This window comes from Talpa europaea (assembly GCF_964194135.1).
Source record: "Talpa europaea genome assembly, chromosome: 10".
NCBI classification, from domain to species: domain Eukaryota; kingdom Metazoa; phylum Chordata; class Mammalia; order Eulipotyphla; family Talpidae; genus Talpa; species Talpa europaea.
Genome location: NC_140077.1, coordinates 25,052,804 through 25,071,592, shown reverse-complemented (window position 1 = coordinate 25,071,592; position 18,789 = coordinate 25,052,804). Strand labels below are relative to the sequence as shown.

Genomic DNA, 18,789 nt, shown 5'->3' with positions numbered 1-18,789 from the left:
TACTGTATGGATTGGCTTGTGTTATTATTATAAATTATAATTTCTACAGTAAGCCATGTTATATAAATTACTGGCAAAGACCACTTCAAAAAAAAAAAAAAAAAGAGTATGAACTTCGGTGACAGGTGATAAGGTGATATCCCTAAATTCCCAGATCTACCACAAACAAGCTGTGTGACCTAGGGCAAATTACTTAACTCCTCTGTTTCTGAGTTTCATCATCTTGCCTGTAAAGTAGAAATGATGCAGAGTGATATCTCCGAGAATTATAATGGGATAAAGTTAATGAATATAAAGTGATCAGCAGTCTGTCAAAAAGCCATAAAAATGTAGAGATGGAGCAAAAAAGACATTTCAAAAACAGCAAGCACCTAGGGTTAGCTTTCAAGATGTCAGCTTTGGCAGGATGGAGGGAACACAGATGGAACCATGGGATAAGGAGCTGGGCAGGGCGCCCTGGTTTGGAGTCCCTTCTGGATCTACAGGTGGGTTCTGGTCAAGGCAAACCTCAGGACAAGGACCTGCCCAGCAGCTCCTCCTGGTTCTTGCCTCCAGAGTTCATTTCTCCAACCAATACCTGTTGTCTCTGATGCTCAACTCACCCAAGAGCAGCTTGTTCTTCCAGGTCTTATGACTGTTTTATAGTAAATCAGAGAAGATCTGACTTCAGAAAGTATGAGATCTCTCCCAGATGTGTATAAACCACATGTTTTCTTTACGAGTTCTATTGAGCTGACCTCCTCTCTCTCCTACTTTCTACTGCCATCATGGACATCACCTCACAGGGTCAAATGGCCTTTCTAAGCCCCTGGATGTTGACTAAGAGGAGTTTTGTAAAGATTCCTCTGGGCCTCTCATGTTAGAGACAGTCAGGAGACCCTTACAGACATGCATGTAAATGTGAGTGAGGGAAAACAATGAGAATGGAGTGGAAGAGACCAATTCTCGCAAGAGATAGATGAATGAATGCGGATTCAGCACAGGGCATGGACAAATAGCAAATGCCTCTAAGATTTGGGATATGGATAAATGAATATCTAAATATCTCTTGACTTTGAGATATTTATATATTCAAGTAGATACTCCCGACAGAAGATTAGGATAGAATCGAGTGAGAGGTCAGAAATGGAATTACACATTTTCAAGGCATCAACTTACCTGTGATGCTTATACCTTAACATGAGCTTTTCCAGTATGAGATCAGGTCCTCCCCAAGTCTCACTGATATCATGGCTAAGGCCTGAGTTTGATACCCAGCCAGGGAGCTAACTCACCTATGGCACAGCAGACATCTCCTGTCTCACCCGCTGCTCATCTGAGCAGGTATTTCAGTAGATCTGCCGGTTCTGCTCCCCACTCTGTCTCTGGGGAATCCTGTAACCTCTAGCCTACACCCCAGTTCTTGTACACAAAAATAAAATAAAAAAGAAAGGAAAAGAAAGATCAGAAGAGGCTTGAGACCTATAGAGTTCAGGCTAAAGGCTACAAGGAAACCCAGAAACCAGTACCATCGCTGTTGAAAGGAAAGCCAACATAGTATAGTGTCCAGAGCCAGAACACTGGTCCACGGTGTTATGTTTAGAGTTGGAGATTATCAGGCTCCCTGTACACAACAACTCTTTGGTGATTTTAATGCCCTAAGTCATAATTTCCTCAAATATATCATTAACCACTTTAGCATTGCTAGGTTTTCCTTGTTACAGATGGGTTTTGCTTTATGTTAGTGAATATCATCTACTAAAATCAATCATAATCCAAAAGTCATTAACTGCATAATTAAATACAAAGCAGTTCCAGTACAGCCTTGTTCACTACTAAATAGTACATCACATAGTTGAATTCCCATAGTAGTGAGTCTTTGACTTGAAATAGCATTTGGTCAACAAGTAGGACACTGTGAATCATATGACCTTCCATATTTTGGCCCCATTTTACTAGAAAAGGGAAATAAATAGTTTTGTGTATGTGCATAAGTTAAATTCTAGTACCCAAAGTGCAAGTTATGGTAAGAAACTTGGTCTTGGGAGTCATATGGGCCTGAATCCGAATCCTGGCCTTACTACTTACTACCTGTGAATATTTGGGCAAGTTACTTAACCTCTCTGAGTTCCCTCAACTGTAAAGTAGAATATCAATCATACTTAGTAGTAGAGAGAACTAAAGTAGATACTTAAATAGTTAGCAAGTAATGAAATTGGTACTATTATTTTTGGCTTTTACAGGCAAAAAAAATTTCCAGGTTCATATGTGTTTTTCTTATTAAGTGATTTTGACCTATCCTAAGTCTGGTTGAGATAGCTTCTACAATGTTCTAAATCAGAATTAGCACTAATTATCTTACAAGTCATAGAGATTTGTTGATCAACACTCATATCTTCAAGGATTGAAAGTGTGATTTAATACAACAACAATAGGGAATGCACATTCAATATGAACTTTAAAAATATATATTTCCTTTATTTAAAACAAGCCATTTTTTTTAAGTATCGGGAATTTTGTGATTTTATTTTATTTAACTTTATTTTGCGTAGAAGAACTGGGGTGTAGGCCAGGGGTATGGTGAGTGAGAGGATTCACTAGAGGCAGAATGGGGAGCAGAAGAAGCAGATTTACTGAAATACACTGCTAAGGAGAGCAGTAGGTGAGACAGAAGTCTGCTGCGTCATCTGTGGGTTAGCTCTGGGGTTGGGTATCAAACTCAGGCCCTAGCAGTAATAGTGCTGAGACTTAACCCCTCAGCAACTAAGCAGGCCCCTGAAACTTTGTGATTTTAATCCATGGTTACTATCATGCCCCAGTTTGCCATCTGTTCTTGTCCAATATACAGATCCAAATTAGGACCAGAATGGAGAATAGACAATAAATGTCTTTTGCTTTTGCATGAAGCTCTTCTCAGACTGTACTTAAACGTGTAGTATCTCAATATGAAAATAAATGTATAGTTAAACAAGAAAATCATTCAGATTAACATACCACATTAATAAACAATTGGATCACAACCACATCATAATCTCAGTAGATGCAGAAAAAGCATCTGACAAAAATCTAATACCCGTTTAAGAGAAAAGCATTCAAAAAATAGAAGCAGAAGGGTATTCTGTTGTGAATACTACAGATATTTTAATATTGTGCATTTGATAAATTGCACTTATGACAAGTGTGGCATAAAGTGATAAAGAACATCTGTAAAAAATCCACCATAATACCTCATGGTGGAAGGCTGAAAGCTTTCCACCTAAGATCAGGAACCAAAGATATCCATTCTCACCAATTCTATTCAACATTGTACTCTACACAGAGCAACATGCTGTTGCTGCTTACTGAATGAATTTTTGCTCAGTTAGTTTTGTTTACCCAAGGTCATCAGAAATAGGTAGGAGATACTGCTAAAACCACTAGTTACTGTACTATAAAAAGAAAAGAAACTACTGCTCCCTAGAAATTTTCCAATGTGAGTTTTTCTCATGTGCAATATTATTATATGACATAAAAAGTCCATATAAAGATATTTTTACAATACTGTTCCACTGTTCCTCAGAGTATTATTTAAAATTGCATCAAAGGTAGTAAACATAAATATTGACTACAAAAGAGTTATTTAAATCAAATATTAGAAGACTAGTTTTAGAGTTGGAGAAATGTGTACCATAGAGTAAGATTATTTAAAAACTTAAAGTTTTGTAAATACTGTGTGTTTATAGAAAAAATATGAAATGTTTCAACAAAAATATTAGCAACAACAATTATACCTGGGCATGGGATTATAGATTATTTTTATTTTCTTCTTTATAAGTCTCTAGATTTTTCATGCTTTTATAGTGAATTCATCATCTCTCTTTGGAAAGATGTTATTTTTACTAGTAGGAATTCTGTCAGATTTTTTTCTACTATTAGGCTTTTCAGTATGATGAACTATTTTATCTGAATATGACTTAATTCTCAACCTAAGCATATTGTTTTTTGTTTTCTTTGAAGTGCTGACTAAAAAATAATATGCTTCATTGATTTTGTGAGCTAACCTTTCTCAAGTAGACTGAGGACAAGCTAGACATGTTACAAGATTGATTTGTTGCTCTGAGAACCAATAACAGATAATGAGACTCTCCAATTAACTAAACTTTCTCTAAACCTATCGCCTCCCTGTTGAAAAGCAATTTTCAACTCTGCCTGAGATTTCAAGTCTTTAAGCCAACTCTAAATCATTTATAAAAAGGAATCAACATCCCTCCTTTCTCTGTCTTAGGTTATATCATTGGAATGGTGCCACTCAAAGATTAAAATATAGTTAATGAATCTAATATTTAATTTAAAAAAACTGCCTACAATTTTTTTTTTAAATTTCCTTGTGATGTTTCCTTGATGCTGTGATGCTACTCTTATTTCTTTTTTAAAGATTTATTTTATTTATACAAGAACCAGGGTACAGGCCAGATGCGTGGGAGGGTGAGAGGATTCACCAGAGACAGAGCGGGGAACAGAACAGGCAGACTGATGAAATACAATGCTGAGGTGAGCAGCGGGCGAAACAGGAGCAGTCCATTAGCCATGTGGGTTGCTCTGAGGCCGGCGGGGATTGAAGCGGCACTGCAGAGACTGTGGACAGCTTCACAGTGCTGCACTCAACCGCCTGCGCCACCAGGGAGGCCCCAAATTTAATCCAATTTGTTGATACCATAAGTTTATGTCCTCAAAAATCTCATAGGTGACCTGCACAGTTTAAACCCATGTTGTTCATGGGTCAGCTGTAAATACGTGTCAGTTTTGAAGGAGTCCTGATTGTCTTGCTGAATTTTTTTTTGAATTTGGATAACATTAATTAACAAAAGGTCCTATTGCTAAGAAGTGCAGATGTCAATGACCCTGTAGCAAGCAGCCCAGAAGGCAAGGATGACTGGTTGAGCTTGTCTAGGATTGGGAAGTACAGGTGATAGAAAGTCAGGGTGAATGTAAGGGGGCTTAGATGTTGGTGGTGCCATGTTAAAAAGCCAGCCACACATCCAGACCAAGACCAAGGATCTAGAAGTCTGCTGAAAACACAGAAAATTTAGTAGAACAGAAAGGGTAGAAGGAAAAAGGTCAAATTCAGGGGTAATGACCTTAGAATTCAATAATATACAGTGGAGTCTTTGGAAGTGATGAATCCAGTGTTTTCTACAGAGAGACAAAAAGAGTCTCAGGAGACTGAGGCCTGTGGTGGGGGAAGTCATCCTTATGCCCTCTGCTCAAGTCCAGATGACAGTCAGTGGAGAGTACTCTGGTGCCATGAGAGGACAGACGAGCTTGATTTTGTCAAGGAGTCAATAGGGGTGTTTCCAGCAACTAGGAATGTAAAGAAAGATTCTGGGCAAGCAGAATGCAGTCCCCTCTTGAAGCACAGGAAGAGGGGGAAGGAGGTTGGCCAGGGAGGAACAGCCAGAAAGAAGACATGAACTAGATGGAGAGTGAGAGCAGCTTCACCCACAGGCAGCATTTCCTGAAGTGGTTCCAAGGAATGCTAGTCTCCCAGGATGCCCTGTTCTATAAAGTATGGATGACTCTAGAGGAACATTCGGCTGAACAATGTAAATGGAATTTTTTATCGCACCTTTAACGGTATACCCATGTGCCTCATGTATTCCCATGAAGAGATGTGTGATGTGAATATGTGACATTTCCCCAACTTTGTTGGTCATAAAACCACTCATACTCTGGGAAATCCTGTTCTAAAACTCATGATAGCTTTTCAGAGTGTTTTAAAAGATTGGGTGGGTGAATGGTTAAGTAGATGAATAAATGAATGAGTTATAGGCAGAAAGTTAAGAGACATTGGTAGGGGTAGGTCCAAGTTATTTATTTATTTATTTATTTTTTATTTTAAACTTTTTTTTTTTAATAGAGGCATGTTTTTTTTATTTATTTGTTTGTTTGTTTGTTTGTTTTGTTTATACATGCACTGGGTACAGTCAGAAGCGCGGGAGGGTGAGAGAATTCACCAGAGCCAGAGCGGGGAGCAGAACAGGCAGAAGGACCAAAGTACACTGATGAGGGGAGCAGCGGGCGGCAGGAGAGGTCTGCGCGCCATGTGGGACCCTCCTCCGGTGGCCGGGGGGCAACCGGGGATCGAACTGGCGCCGCAGAGGCCGCAGGCAGCTTCGCAACCCAGCGCTCAACCGCTGCACCACGGGGGAGGCCCGGTCCAAGTTTTTTAAATATGTTTTAAAACCTAGGTGCAAAAGGTCCCTAAGTCTCCTCTATGTTTACACACCATGTACATGTAATATCCCCTCTCCCTACAGCCTTCTTTATCTTCCATTTCCATTAGCTCAGTTCCATTGGCCTCATTTCTTTTCATTCTGATGAAAGATTAGGAAGCAAATGGTAGAGAAATGGTTACAGAATGGTGTGCTAGATCAATGATGCTCCTTAAAATGGAAAACTACACCTTTATCTCTGCCCCCCTCACCCTTCATTCCACTTCCATCTGGAAAATACAAGACAATTACCAAAGATGGTTTCATAATAAGAAAGTGTGGCAACTTTGGTTTAAAAAATCTACAAAATTTTGAAAGGTTTGCAGGTGAATTTCTGTTCTTGGAAATGCCAGCCGTGGTGTAACCCTGACTCTTGTTGCTTTATTTCAGAACGCCAACCAGGTACCTCTATGGCTAATTCCAGTGCCCTCCCTTCAAGTTCAGCTGGGATCAGCAAAGAACTGGTTGATCTACAGCCCCTCATCCAGTTCCCAGAGGAAGTCGCCAGCATCCTAATGGAGCAGGAACAGAATATTTACCGGAGGGTCTTGCCGGTTGATTACCTTTGCTTCTTAACTCGGGACTTGGGCACTCCAGAATGTCAGAGATCCCTGCCCTCCCTTAAAGCATCCATCTCAGCAGCAATTCTTACCTCCCAGAATGGAGAACACAATGCCCTTGAAGATCTTGTGATGAGATTCAATGAGGTAAGAAGTCACTCTAGGATGATTTTCTAACTGAATCACAGCAAATAACTTTTAAGCATATTTCTCCTTTTAGTTTTGCCTGTTACTGATGTCTCAGCTGCCTCTCTGCTTGCCATTTCCATGATAACTGCTTTGTTTCCAGGCAATGAGCTAAAAAACACACTGTTGTCCTTCCTTTCACTTCATTCCAACGTACCCTTAAGCCTCATTAAGCCTATTTCCATTTCTTGTCATTACCAAGTCCACAGGCTTTGCCCCTTAGGACAACAAGTCCCCCAAATATTCTCTCTGGACCCATTTTCCAATATTCTCTCCCTGTTCCTAAAGGTCTTTTAAGGCCAGAGGTGCCAATTTTGAGTTTTGACAACATGATCCCTGGGATCCAGATGGCTCACCCCTCTCCCTCTACCAGGCCTCCTCCACAGAAACCAAAAAACCAGCATTGTCAGGTCAGGAGAGTAGGGAGGAATGTGGGATTGAAGGGTATCACATCAAGATCCTGAGCCTCAGAAAGGCCCTACAAGGCCTCTGAGACCTTGCTAGAGCTAGTTATGAAAAGGACTGCTGTAAACAGAGTCAGGGAACACTGAAGGGAGCCACTGTGCAATTCTAGGGCCCAAGGAGAGAATGTGGGAATGGGAAGTTAATGGCTGGTGTCTGTGGCCCTGGGGCCAGGATGAGGGACAGGAATGAGAATCATGTCTCTGTTGCAATGCTGGAGTCAGAGAGCATTTTTGTCTCCACAGTATAATCTCACACTCAGCATTTTCTACTGTGCATTTTCATTCTTTTAGACTTGATTTCTACTGCCTTGACCATTAAAACACAAAATTTCAGTGTTTGTTGGTTGTTGATTGGCTTAACTCAACAAACACAGAAGTTTCCTATTTTAGTCATTTAATAAACTACCTAGGTGCTAAGAGGATGCTCTAATTCTGGGTTCTGTATCTGTAATTGACAGAGGATCAACCTCCGTTACTTAGACCGTTTCTAACTATAGCAACTCACCTTGCAGCCCTGTGGCCTGCCAATCATGACCCGGGTGGAGGTTGTGTCAGTAACCACAGCAAGGCCCAGTGATGCAGAAAGCATTAGGCGCAGTCTGCCCCTTGTGTCCAGACATGCCCTGGACACTGTTCCTCAGGGGAGGTCTGCTATCGATAAAGACAGCAGATGCTTAATCCATCAAGCATGGTAATCTTTAATATTTGCTTATTTTCTCTTCACAATAATTGTCCGAGGCAGATACTTTCATTAACCCCATCTTTCCAAGAGGGTCACTGAGGAACAGGAGGTGAAGTCGTTTGCCTAAGCACTCGAAAGATTTAAACCCACATCGTCATGCCCCAGAACTGAGCTCTGAACCATGAAGTGTCCTATATCAGGCTCATGCTGGAGAGTGACGCCTGCTAAAAATTCAGATTTCTGGTCCCATACCAAACTGAGTAAGGCAGACTCTGAGAATTCACCTAGAGTTCATGAACCACACTGCCCCGAAGTTGCTTGCAAAAGTAAACCTATGTTCTTGATTTTCCTTACTGATAAAGACAGGATAGAATATCAATTATATCTGCATTTTTAAAAAATGCACAGCAGCAGAGGATACAACCTAGTTCCTCTTCTCTAAATTCAAAACAGGAAAAAAAGGAGGTGGAAAGTGAATGCTCTAGTGAACGGAGTAATTTTATTAGTGGATTTTATTGTTTTTCATGAATTATTTTAAACTTCCGGATCTACTCACTCAAGCACCCTTAGGCCTCTATCCTTGCCCTTTGTTGTTGTGAAATTCCACTTGGACTTAAAAGTGATTTGCCTGAGCTTTTAAACTCTACTCTTAAATTTATTTTGGAGAAGGAAAACTTGAATTTCTTCCATTCACTACCATGACCTTAGAAATCAGAAAGGAATCAGTGATTTCACTAATTCAGAATTAGTGATGATGTGACCTCCAGCTGGGTCAAGACATGCTTTGGACTATCTCTGAAAATAGTTTAGCTAAGCAACTTTAGAACATAAATAAGCTTTCTGGAAAAACACTTAAACTACTTTAGAGAACACTGTTTTCAAGTATTCTCAAACATCTATCTTCATATAAATTATGATATGCTGATTAAAAATCAGTCTTATCACTAAACAGTGGGAATTTGGGGACCTCCACTGTATATGTGGTCCTTTGTTGACTGAAACATCGGTCTGTGCTTATATCATAGTAGTGGTAATCCTAGTATTGAAAATAGTAAGGTAGGATATTCCAAACGTCTCTTTCCAGCTATTGGTTTTGTTGCTATTTTTCTGTTTTGTTTCAAATTTCTTTATATGCACTTCTTCTTTGGAAGAATCAAAGTAATCCTGTAACATCATAACAAAAAAAGGTCTATATTTTAAACACTAAATAAAGTCAAAATCCCCCTTACATAGACATTACAATAGATTCCAAATAACCTCCACTGGACAATGCAGAGATAGCTAATGCTAGTTGTTTGTATACCTTAGGGTAGAAAAGCAGCATTGCATTCAAAGAAAATGTATAAATTCATATTTCGCTTTCTGTAAAAAGAGGAAGGGAAGGAGCTAGAATTTATTTTGTAGGTGCACTGGACACCTTCACATTTTTCAATTCCATTTAATATTTATGACAGTTATGTAAGGCCATTCTAATTATCCCCGACTCACAGATGAGGAAAATGAAGCTTAAACAACAAAGTAAATACTGATAGTATTGGATTATAAATATTCATGAGTCCATACTGATGTAAATAAATAATTGAATAAATAAATCAGTGGAAGGAGAGGAAAGGTACAGCTCTTCCTTAGAGAAGAATTCTAATTAGTACATGCAGAAGGAAAGAGGGAATAGGAATCTCGTTTAGGACACCACAATAATAAATTGCTACAGGCAAGTCACTGATGAGTGCTAAGATTTTTGTGCAAACATATGGTGAGAAATAAGCTATTTGCCTGGTCTCAAAGTATCTCTGCATGGAATATTTATTAATTATGAAAGAAATCATAGAACAGTGGAGAAGCCCAGTGGACACGACCTTAAATAAGTACTCAAGGTCAACATGATCAGTAATAAGACATGATACTTAGTAAGTACCTCCTGATAGGATGCCTTATGCAAGGCATGTCATCATCTTCATGGAGTTCTTGATTGACTCAGTGAATCAATAAATGAATAAAATGCATAACCCAAAACTAATCATGAGGGGGAGAAAATCAGGCAACCCCTCACTGAGGGACAGCCTACTCTTCAAAAGTATCAAGGTCCTAAAAGGTAGAAAAATCTGAGGACCGGAGACTAGAGGAGACAAGGAGATATAACCACTAAACACAGTATAGATTTTATTGGTTCTTGGGCTAGAAAACTACTGAAATTCTAATAAAATGTGTAATGTGCTAATATATCAGTGTGAATTTCCTGGTTTTGGTGGTTATGAAAGATGCTAACTTCGGAGAAGCAGGATGAAGGCTGTAATGGGAACTCACTGTACTATTTTTGCAATTTTTCTGTAAATCTAAAATTCTTCAGGAAAAAAAAAAAGTTCACAGAGGTTGAGTTGCTTGTCCAAGGTCACACAATGACTAAGTAAAAGTCAGAATTCAGATATCTGTCTTCAATCTGTTCTCTTTTCACCCTAGTGCCTTGCCTTTCTGCTGGTCAAATTATCAAGTTCAAGTTAGTGGAAAAACCAGAATGTCTGGTTAGAGTTTATTGACCCTCAGGTCTCTTTCCCACTTCTCTCCTCTTTCTGCTTCCTTTCTGTAGCTCTTGTGCATCTGTCCTTTTTCTATTCCTCTTTCTGTGTCTATTTTTATCTAGACTTGTGCCATCAGTAGCTCATTCATTCATTCACCCAAGGCTTAGCTGATATTCATTGAAAACCTTCTACCCCTTAACCTTCTCTTTTTTATCAAAGTGTCAAAATGTCCTTTTAAATAAGAAATTAGCAGTATATGATGAAAATGTATGGCATTGTTTGCCCAGACTTTGGTTCTGTCGAAATTGGGTATACAAAATCTGTGCACTTTCCTCAGTCAAAACCATATATATATATTCCTTGACACACTGGAGAATTTCAAGAAAAGAGAAAGGATTCACCAGAGAGAGTGGGGAGCAGAACAGGTAAATTGACTGAAATACACTGCTGAGGAGAGCAGTGGGTGAGTCAGGAGAGGTCTGCTGCTCCATGTGGGTCACCTCCCTGGCCGGGGATCAAACTCGTGCTGCAGTAGCTGCAAATAGCTTCATAGGTTGTGTCTTCACCCCTTGCGCCACCAGGGAGGCCCCTAAAGATTGATTTATTTATGCATACAAGAACTGGGGTACAGGCCAGAAGTGCAAGGAGGTGGTGGTAAGAGGATTCACCAGAGACAGGGTGGGGAGCAGAACCGGCAGATCTACTGAAATACAGAGGATGAGTCAGGAGAGGTCTGCTGTGCCGTGTGGATCACGTCCCCGCCTGGGGATCCAGCTCCTGCTGCAGTGGCTGCCAATAGCTTCATAGGTTGTGTCTTAACCCCTTGTGCCACCAGGGAGGCCCTTCCTGAACCCTTTTGATCTGGATGCCTCCCTTGAGTCATATTCTTGATCTGCAGCTCCAAGAAGCCAGTGTTCTCACTCTCCTTTTAGGTTGAGCAACCTCACTTTCAGGCCACCCAGGAAGTTTCCTGCTTTGACAGTCTCAAATCATTTTCTTCTCCCTTCCTTTTCCTTCCCCTATCTAGCCACTACTTCTGGCTCAAATTCCTTTTGATCTTACTAATTTTTTTTTCTCTTAGAACAAATTCCAGAGTCATTTATCTTTTCTAGAGGCAACAGAAAGGCATTTTTTGTCGATAACTTCGCCAAAGAGATCACATACTTTAGTGCATTCAGTTAAAAACATATGAGAGGTAAGTAAATAGAGATTGAAGTTCGTCTGACCTCTTTCACTTTTATACCTTTTTTTCCTGCAAAGGACTGTGATGGAATATGGAGGGTGGAAGAGGGTTATTCTTGGATCACGTTTCTGAGTCTACCAGTTCTCAAACCTTATGCCTCCTCAGTCTGGCTTCAGCTTCCTGTCCTGTTGTTCACTCACTGACCATCTTTGGGATTGGAATTCCTCATGGTCTACATCTGTAGCTGGTCCTCAGGATCTCCATAACTTATCTCTGCCAGGCACTCTTTTGTAGAACAGTCTGTTGCTCTGGCTGAGGGCTGGTTTTTAGCTTCAAGGGGTTACTTTTTCCTATGCCCAAGAAGGCTAATTTTGCTTATGAATTTTCTTACCGAGACCATTCTCTGGGCTCCTCTTTTAGACCAGTTGGCCCAAGGGCAAGTCATGAGCCCAAGATTGAGCCCACAGTTAGTCTCAGACCCCAGAAGACTCTGGGAGCGATTCCACCTGGCTTTTTGCCCCAGACCTTTCCCTTCCCCCAAATAACCATTATTATGCTTCTCCAGCCCACAAGTGTGGACAGCCAAAGTGACATTTGTTCCTTTCATCCAGTCGGTTTCACCAGACATCATTTCAACAGTTAAAATGCCACCCCCTCTTTAAAGAATACCAAGGTGGAGCTTAACTGAAAAAATTGTAAGAATAAGTAAACCAGTTGGGAAGAGAGAGGCTGTCTGAGCTTGGTTCCTTCAGGCCTTAGATATTTAGTAAGTGATGATCACAGCATCTAAAAAAATCTGTCTGGTCATAACCAGGGAAAGACCATTTCAGCACAGTTAGGAAAAAGTATGATATGAGAATAATGAAGGGATGGTCCTCATGCCCAAATGTGTACTTTCACTTAAAATATTGGTTTCAAATTTGCACATTTAACCATGTTAGAAAATTTCCTTTCAGAGTTTTTTTCCTCCCCTTTTATGCAAGCAAATCACCTGTTCAAGGCTGTTACACAAAGTCTCTCCCTCACATATGGGCCCTCATGAGATTAACTGTTAAAAAGCACTTGGATAACAGAAATTTCAGCTCACTTTGGAGACCAGTTTTCTCCCTGGGAAGCACATCTCCCCAGAGACACACCTCTGAAAGCAGACATTGTATTCATTCCCCAGGATATTTCACTGCACATTCCTGGGTTAACAGAAATTTTAGTAGAGAAGTTTTTGTACTAACAAATATAGTAGGCGATCAAACCATAGAGGCTCAGCTGTGCAGTGACTATTTTAGAGCAAGATTAGTTGTAAGATTATTGTAAGGGCTCATTTGCCCTGAAATCAACTGATAGCAAATCGTGTTTAGTAGTTCTTGGCAATCAGCACCCACAGAATTCTACCCACTTACAATAACAATAAACAGCTTGGCTGGAAGTGAGGTGGGTGTCCAGGTACATCTTCCCTTAGGGTGCAGTGCTGGAGGTGGCCTGCCTGAGTGCTAATGCACCGCTCCCAACTGTGTACACTTGAGCCAAATACCTAAGCCCTCATCTTTAGATAGGGATAGTATTCCTATCTCAAGTGGTTTATGTGACTATTCAGAGAAATGACATGTGTAAAGTACTTAGTGAGGACCCAAGACACCGTCATAATTTGATGTTGGTTATCCCCCCAAAAACTAAAATAACTAAAACAACTGCGTTTTCAGAATAACTGGTAATTATAATAGATCCCATTGTTGTTGCTGTTACTCCTCTACTTAACAGACAAGAAAGCACAGAGAAGTGGTCTGTGACCTGTGGTTTCAGAGGTTGGGCTTGAACCCAGGTGACCTCACTTCCAGAGCCATTGTTCCTGACTCATCCACCTGGAGCTGTGGATTCCAGAGCTGAAGGAGCCTTTTCTCCTTAGTTTGGTTTTCTTACCCTCAGTAAAACCATTTTCTTCACAACTGGATTCATGGATACATGGTAGGCCCTCTGTATTTTTAAAAAGTGCCAAAGAATAATTCTGATGTCATCAGTTGAGAATGGCTGCTCTGGATCACCAGCCACACTGATACTCAAAGAGAACAAAGGAAACAGGAGGAAAATAATTCCTGTCTTCAAGATCATTGTTTAGTGCAGATAGCTGAAAATTGTCCAAAGTAAATAAATGCATGGTATTCTCTCGCTTGCTCACTTGCTTGCTCTCTCTCCCTGTCCCTCTCTCCCTCCCTCCTTCCCTTATTTTTGTGTTTTTTTTCATTCTTTGGACCTATGGCTGCAGTACAGGACTGTGCTTGAAGTCTTATCTATCCAAACTATCAATATTTTGCTCCTATGACAGGATATTTGTATTCTCCTGGTTAGCCTCCCTAAAGCGTCTTGCATGTCTCTAGGATTTAACCAATCCAGAAGGTCAACTACCCAAACCATTAACCTCTGACCTGTTTTATTGTTTAAAATGGACATCATTTCCATGTGTATTAGCACTTCAATCCTCGGTCTGGTAGAAATAAGAATGAATTCAATGGACAAACAGCACATAGACAAGTAAGAACATGGGCATATGTGAGAAGTGTTACCATTTGTTATTATTAGAAACAGTAAACGTGACACAGAGAAGCAGTACAGACACAGAGAAGCAGTGCAGCGGCACCTCAGGTGGCTGTTGTCTGCCACCCAGGCATCACTTCCGTAGCACTGATCACTGGGAAAGACCAGGTATACCAGAGTCAGTGGATGGGATTTTGAACTTCATCCAGAGCTGCATTAACTGACCCTATTACAATGTTTAAGTCAGCTATTTGAAAAGCCACTTTTAGAGATCTTTACTGCACATGGAGGAGCCAGGGAGGAATGTATTATGCTTAGCCAGGAATCTACATTCTCCCAAGGGATTTAAACATTCATAAATCCAAATGTTTTCTCAATGCCTCCTCTTGGCTTTTTTCATTCAACCAGATTTTATCAAGTACCAGCTTATATACTAAGTGCTGTTTTGTGTGCTTGGGATACAACACACAAGACAGAGCCCCAGCCCTCACAGAGCTTATATTCAATTAATGTGTCAAAGGCATCTCAAAGATGTCTAAATGGAACTATTGACTTCTCCATTCATTTATCCCCTAGTATATTTCCCACTTACCACACACTCTCCTCTCCATCTCAATAGCTACCCAAGAACTCAGTCTAATAACCTAGGCTCACTCTCTGTCCCCAAACCCACAACATCCACACCATCAGCAAGTCCCATTTGCTCTGCTCGTAAAATACTTCCTGAATTGGCCCACTCCTTAGCATTCCACCTACTATCGCCTTCATACTTGCATTCCTATAATCCATTCTCCACCCAGCATGATATTCTATAAACAGAGCAGTTCGGGATACTCCCTGCTGAAAGTCTCATAATGACAATTCTATACATTGGAAATAAAATACAAAATGCCAAGACCCTACTTGATCTTGCCCAAGCCTCCTTCTCCAGCCTAACTTTATGCCACCCCCACCCCTCTCTGGTTCCATCCCATACATACTGCCCTTTGTTCTGTATGTGAACGTGCTGAGTAATTTTGTTTTCACATGGCCTTTGCACTTACTGTTCCCTCTGCCCAAAACCTTCTTCCCCCAGGTCAGACCACAGATGCTCTTGTCTCTTGGTCAAGTGGCAGTTCACAAGTTAGGGAAGCCATTGACTTGCTTACTTTGTTTCCCTCAGAAATCTGTCTAACTTGTTCATTGCTATATGTCCGGTTCTTCACAAAGCGCTGGCTAGATCATGGGTGCTCAGTAAATAAGTATTTAATGAATGAATAATGCAAGTTATTATAAGTATTATAAGTATTTAATGAATGAATAATGCAAGTGTTAACAAATGTTTAAGTAAGTGCTATATAAATACAAAGACAGAGTCTTTTGAGGAATTTACACTCTAGCTCAACGTATAAGAGATACAAAGTAGTAAATGTGCCATTTTACAAAGTAATGCAAAACATTAGTCATCATCTGAGAAAGCATGGTTGGAAAAGTGCTGTGGGTTAATGGAAAGTGTGTGATTCTATGGCTAAGTCTGGATTTGAGTCCTGATTCTGTCATTTACTCATTATGGGACTCTGAGCAAGTAAGTAAGTTAAGTAAGTAATTTACTCATTATGAGACTTTGACACAAACTGATTTCAGCTTTCATTTCTCACCTATAAGACAGGATAATTTTGTCAACTTTACATGGGTCTTGGGACATATAAACAAAATAAAGTACATAAAATAATCTCACATGATGGATATTCAATAAATGGTATATAGTGTGATTTCATGCAAATGAATAATGAGGACTGTATGAACTGTGAGTGTTGGGGAGAGCTCCTAGAGGCACCCCTGTGGATGACCCAAGGCTTCAGAGCCTTGAACTTGGGAGGACTTTTGCCAGGCCCAGTTATGAACTTGATCTTTGATGAGGTTACAGTATATATTGCTATCATTACCAAATGTAAGAGTCACTCCTTTACAGAATCTTACCCAGCTCTTGATAAAAACTTTCAAAGACAGAATGCACTCCATTTCAGTGAGCCTACCTTGTTGATGGAGCTTGATTTGTTCCTTAAGCCAAACTGTCACTTGAAAGGAACAGAAACTGTTTTTCTGTGGTTTAGTCCTCTTGAAGCTGGACACTGTCCATACCATTAAAATTCCATATCATCCTCACTTGTCAATATTCCTTTTTAAAATGAGGCTCCCTGATCTGTTTTCAATGTTTCAACACTTCCATCCTGCTGTTAGGCCATCCTGATCATAATACATGATAGTGTATTTTTTTCTTTCAATGTTATTTAATTATTAGTCCAGCTGAAGCTCAACTAAAACTCCTAAAATTTTAGTGTATGAATGGCCACCAACCTCATTTTTTCCCCTGTGCATAAGTTATTTTCTTACATAGATGTGATAATTTATATTTGTATATAAATTTTTGTCTTTCTGGCTTTTTAAGGCTATTAAATTTAATTTTGAATCTTAATTCAGTCATGTATTGAATTACCTACAACTCCTGATTTTTTTTCATACTCAGATTTGGTAAACATCTCATGTATATTTATTTGAATTGTTGGTAAAAATGTCAAATCAGGTTGGAATTAGTGGAAAGCCTTGTGGCATATCACCAGACACTGTTCATCACTTGGCCTTGAACCATTAATCCCCTCATTATGGAGTCTTTAAGCTAGATGTGAATTTCCTTAATGACAGTCATCCAACAGATGTTTCTCATTTTATTTATTTATTACTTGAGATACTCTGTGAAGTAACTTCCTAAAACCAAGACACGTTCTTGACATGTAAATCAAGTTATCCTCTCAAAAGGAAAGAAAAAAATTGGCTAACTTGACAGTAAGCTTCTAGAGGATGTTTAATTTTTCTTCCATTTGCTGCTGCTGCTGCTGATGATGATGATGATAGAGAAATTAATGATATAGCTACTGTTAATTCTGTGCCTTTCAGTGGGGACTGTGCCAAGCACTTCACATACCTAATCACATTTAGCTTTCACACAAGCCTGAAAAATGGGAATCATTGCTTTATTTTACAAATAGGAAAACTGAATATAAGAAAGGCTTTATAATTTGCTTAATATCACATAGCTAGGAAATGGCCAAGTCAAAATGATACTCAGGGTTTTTGACCCCCCCAAAGCACAAACTCTTTATTATGTTGCTATATGCTTATAGCACTGTGCATCTATTTGCTCACTAAATACTTGTCATGGGACATATCATGAAAAGAGAAATGGAGACATAAAGTGCTAGTTTACTTGAGAGCTTTTAGGGGTAACCAAGTGGAACTAGAACAACATCTCCCAAACTGAGTTGTGTGGATGTCAGTGTGCACTCTGTGAAAAAACGGTGCCCCATTGTCCAAACACATATGCCACATGCTGGGCAAACAGTGACAAGTAAGTTTCCTCATTGCAGGACTTCTCAGATCATTTATTCTGCTAATAGACATTGGGGTACTTTCAGAATGCAGCGTTTTACACACACTTGAGTGCTGAGTATCTTTAAGCCAGTACAAGTTACAGAAACCGTTATGTAGGGGAGATGAGTGGTATGTCGTAGAGGGGAGAAAATTGAACTGAGTTGACCAAAGCACTTAGTCACTTAGTCACCACCAAAAAATCAGGGAAAGAAGTGAGGATTTATTTCTAGGTCAAAGCAGGGCACATGCTGTGGAATATGAAGTCTAGCCGCCCCCTCATCCTGGCACATGAGTCTGGACCACATGGATTTACAAGGTGAGACCTTAATCTCATGATTAGGATTTCATAAACCTCATACAAACACAAGTTTCATTCCTTTATCATTACACCTCATACTTTAAAATTTATACAGACATGAGAATTAAGGATAAATCATTAGAGTAGAAAGCATGCAGGACTGGCCATGACAAAAAATGTAGCCAATGAGTTTGTTGGCATCTCTAGCCACCACACCCATCTCTTTCTCTCTCCCTCTCCCCTTTTCTTGGGTACCCACAGCACCTATGAGACACCCAGTCCTCTGAACAGCCCCAAATCATGCTAAATCTGTTTTATCTTATTGTTATGAATCATTTTGTAATATGTAAAAATACTCTCTTCAATGAAAAACAAGATCATCATATACCTATGGCAGTTATTTGGATCAAATATTTAAGAACAACTAATATTTCCTGGCAGTAGAGAAAATAAAAATCTGCCCATTTAAGTCCTTTAATACTTTCTAAACTTTCTTTGTTGTGGAAAACATAATTTCTTAATGTTTAACGGGAGAAACCAACAACCAATATTGGGGGAAATTTTTAAGGTATACTTAAAACCCTTTATCAACAGTTGTACACACAAACCTTGCCTTTACACTTACACAGAACTCACAGGCATTATCTCCAAGGTGACTCTGGTTTTGGATCTAGCACTCTGTTGTGTACTTCCGTCTCTGAGTCCAGGGCTCTGACCCTTCTATCACTGCTGCCTG

General features: G+C 39.8%; 1 protein-coding gene across 2 annotated transcripts in view; it reads left to right on the top strand.

Moving 5' to 3' along the window:
- The window catches only part of PLCE1 (phospholipase C epsilon 1), a gene marked incomplete at both ends in the record, with an annotated part of 213,908 nt that overhangs the window by 97,351 nt on the left and 97,768 nt on the right, over window positions 1-18,789 (top strand). For both annotated transcript variants that reach the window (XM_084245919.1, XM_084245918.1), the window contains one exon: window positions 6,621-6,937. In XM_084245919.1, coding sequence (XP_084102045.1) covers window positions 6,621-6,937 — 317 coding nt within the window. The remainder of the gene's footprint in view (window positions 1-6,620; window positions 6,938-18,789) is intronic.